Below are 2,808 nucleotides of genomic sequence, written 5' to 3'. Positions count from 1 at the left end.
CTGTCCACGTGTTACTCCTCGCTCTCCTTCTTTGTCTGCAGCGGTCGGTGTCGTTGAACGAAACCCCAGTGGGTTTTTAAGAATGCAGTGGTTGGTCCAGAAAAAAGCGGGGGGGGGGGGGGGGAGAGAGGGTGAGAGACAGAGAGAGACACACAGAGAGAGAGAGAGAGTGTGTTTGGAGTGGGAATGACCATCCATTGGATCCAGTGTTGACAGAGATGGGGGGTCGGGGTGGTGTGATGCGTTCACTGACTTCCTGTACTTGTCTGTTGGCTTCGTAAAAAGCAGCGGAGCGTTTCAATCCAGCCATGTTTCAACCTTTAATGGGGGGGGGGGGGGGGGGGGGTCGATGAGCAGCCAACGACTGGTCACTCCAGAACACACCGGTTGGTTGATGCTTGGATCGGTTCCACCTAGCTGTGGTTCCAAGATCAGTTTTAGATCTGGTTTTACTACGTGGCGTCGGTGCGTGACGTCGGTGCGTGGCGTCGGTGCGTGACGTCGGTGCGTGACGTCAATGCGTGACGTCGGTGCGTGACGTCAATGCGTGACGTCGGTGCGTGGCGTCGGTGCGTGGCGTTGGTGCGTGACGTCGGTGTGTGATGATTATCCTTCAACCAGACGTTATTTCCAGGATGTGAAAACTTCATGGACAGTTAGCACTCATCACCTGTACATACTGTAGTACTGTGTAGTACTGTAGTACATGTAGTACTGCTGTATGCAGTTTTTCTTATTGTGCCAATAGAGTGAAAACCTCTGAATCCCGAACCGTTCTGCTGCGTGACGATAACTGGTCAATGAAGTACGCGTAAACTCATTAACTCATCAACTCATCAACTGTTGAACTTCAACTTCATCCTTGTCTGTTTGTTTTGTTTCTTCTCGTCAGGTTCGTCACGCGCTTCATTGAGCTGGACGGCCTCACCTGCCTCCTCAACTTCCTGCGCAGCATGGACTACGAGACGTCGGAGAGCCGCGTCCACACCTCCGTCATCGGCTGCATCAAGGCTCTGATGAACAACTCCCAGGGCCGCGCCCACGTGTTGGCCCACCCCCAGAGCATTAACACCATCTCCCAGAGTCTGCGGACAGAGAACATCAAAACCAAGGTGGCGGTGTTGGAGATCCTCGGGGCCGTGTGTCTGGTTCCCGATGGACACAAAAAGGTGCTGCAGGCCATGGCTTATTACCAGAAATACGCTGCAGAGAGCTCATCGTTCCAGGTGAGAAAAAAAAATGCAACTTAGCTGAACTTAGCTTAACTTAGCTTAACTTAGCTTAACAAAAATCTGACAAAAGTCAATGTAATGAAATATATGAATCTTCTGGTTTAAATGACCTCATCGTGGACTCAAACCTCCGCCTGTTTGGTTGAAGTCAACGCTGATACACAGGCAGGAATTGAAGAAAGACCCTCACAAAGATCTTCTTCAACAGCTCTGATTATCTTTAGTTTTAGTTTTCATAGCCCTCTGCTGCCACCTAGCAGAAGAGGGGTTAATTGTTCTGCCTGTCACTAATATAAATAAATAATAATTTTGGGTCCAATTGGATGATTCTCCGCGGCCCAGTAGTGGGCCACGGTGCAGTGGTTGGGAGTCACTGACTGAGAGCAGGGCTGTCAGACTCGTGTCGTTAAGTCAACGCACACACAGATGAAGACGTCCAGATTTACGGTGGTCAGGGAACGTTTAGTCCCCGCAGGAATCGGTACTGAATCAACAAGAACTTTTTATTTGCCCCAGGTGTGGGGTAAGTCATGCCATTCTGGGGTGGGTTTACACGGGGCGGGGGGGCAGAGGGATTCACAGGTTATGAGGCCTTAAATCGTGTTGTAGGTTATGGTTGGACTGCTGTCCGGGGTCAAAGGTCAATGTAACTGAACCCAGTGTCCTGTTCCCCCCCCCCCCCCCCAGACACTCCTCACTGAGCTGGACAAGAGCACGGGCCGCTACAGGGACGAGGTCAACCTGAAGACAGCCATCATGTCCTTCATCAACGCCGTGCTCAACGCTGGCGCCGGCGAGGTCACTCTCCGTCGCAGAATCTCGAACGTTAGCCGTGATGTAACGATGTTTGTCTGTAAAGTGTCCTGTGGTTCTTCCACCAGGACAACCTGGAGTTCCGGCTCCATCTAAGGTACGAGTTTCTGATGTTGGGCATCCAGCCGGTGATCGACAAACTGCGAGGACACGAGAACGCCACTCTGGACAGGTGAGGGTTAAAGGTCGGGTTAAAGGTCACCCAGGATATTCTGTTGTATTGTGTGGTTGTTCACAGCGCCTTTGATTCAGTGTTGGTCAAGGATCCGACAGGTCAGTGATGAAAGGATCCACTGTTATACGGTATATTGTACGGACGTCCGATATTATTGGCCAACCGATATCGTCAGCTGATATTAGCATAATTAGGAAATATCAGTAAGAATTGGTATGTTTTTTTTTCCCGATAACTCAAATGCGACAGTGAATTATCGTCATGGTGACGTCATTCTTCAACGCAAACGGCTGCGTACAGTACATCGGTATATGTTGATATCAGAAAATCACAGAAAGGTGTCGGAGACGTACCACAACAAAGAATACTGTAATACTGTAATACTATACTCTATGTACCTCAAAGTATTTAGTGCTAACTCTCATCTCTGTTGTATATAAGAGGTCGGGGACTGGACCAGGTCCTGGTTAGTCTTGGACTAAGTTTAGTGGAATTATGGGAAACCTGAGTGATGATGAAGAAGATGATGATGATGATGATGATGATAATGAAGATGATGGAGATGATGATGATGATGATGATGATGAT

At 49.3% G+C, this 2,808-nt stretch overlaps 1 protein-coding gene across 1 annotated transcript in view; it reads left to right on the top strand.

Annotated features, from left to right (window-relative positions):
• Positions 1–2,808, top strand: part of daam2 (dishevelled associated activator of morphogenesis 2) — a 65,875-nt gene that overhangs the window by 40,632 nt on the left and 22,435 nt on the right. Inside the window, exons 6-8 of the mRNA XM_025059134.1 lie at positions 893–1,226; positions 1,920–2,030; positions 2,114–2,217. Coding sequence (XP_024914902.1) covers positions 893–1,226; positions 1,920–2,030; positions 2,114–2,217 — 549 coding nt within the window. The remainder of the gene's footprint in view (positions 1–892; positions 1,227–1,919; positions 2,031–2,113; positions 2,218–2,808) is intronic.

The sequence above is a fragment of the Cynoglossus semilaevis genome, chromosome 1, assembly GCF_000523025.1.
Source record: "Cynoglossus semilaevis isolate Cse_v1.0 chromosome 1, Cse_v1.0, whole genome shotgun sequence".
In the NCBI taxonomy this organism is placed as follows: domain Eukaryota; kingdom Metazoa; phylum Chordata; class Actinopteri; order Pleuronectiformes; family Cynoglossidae; genus Cynoglossus; species Cynoglossus semilaevis.
Note: the sequence above shows the minus strand (reverse complement) of the source record. Positions and strands in the feature narration are given on the sequence as shown.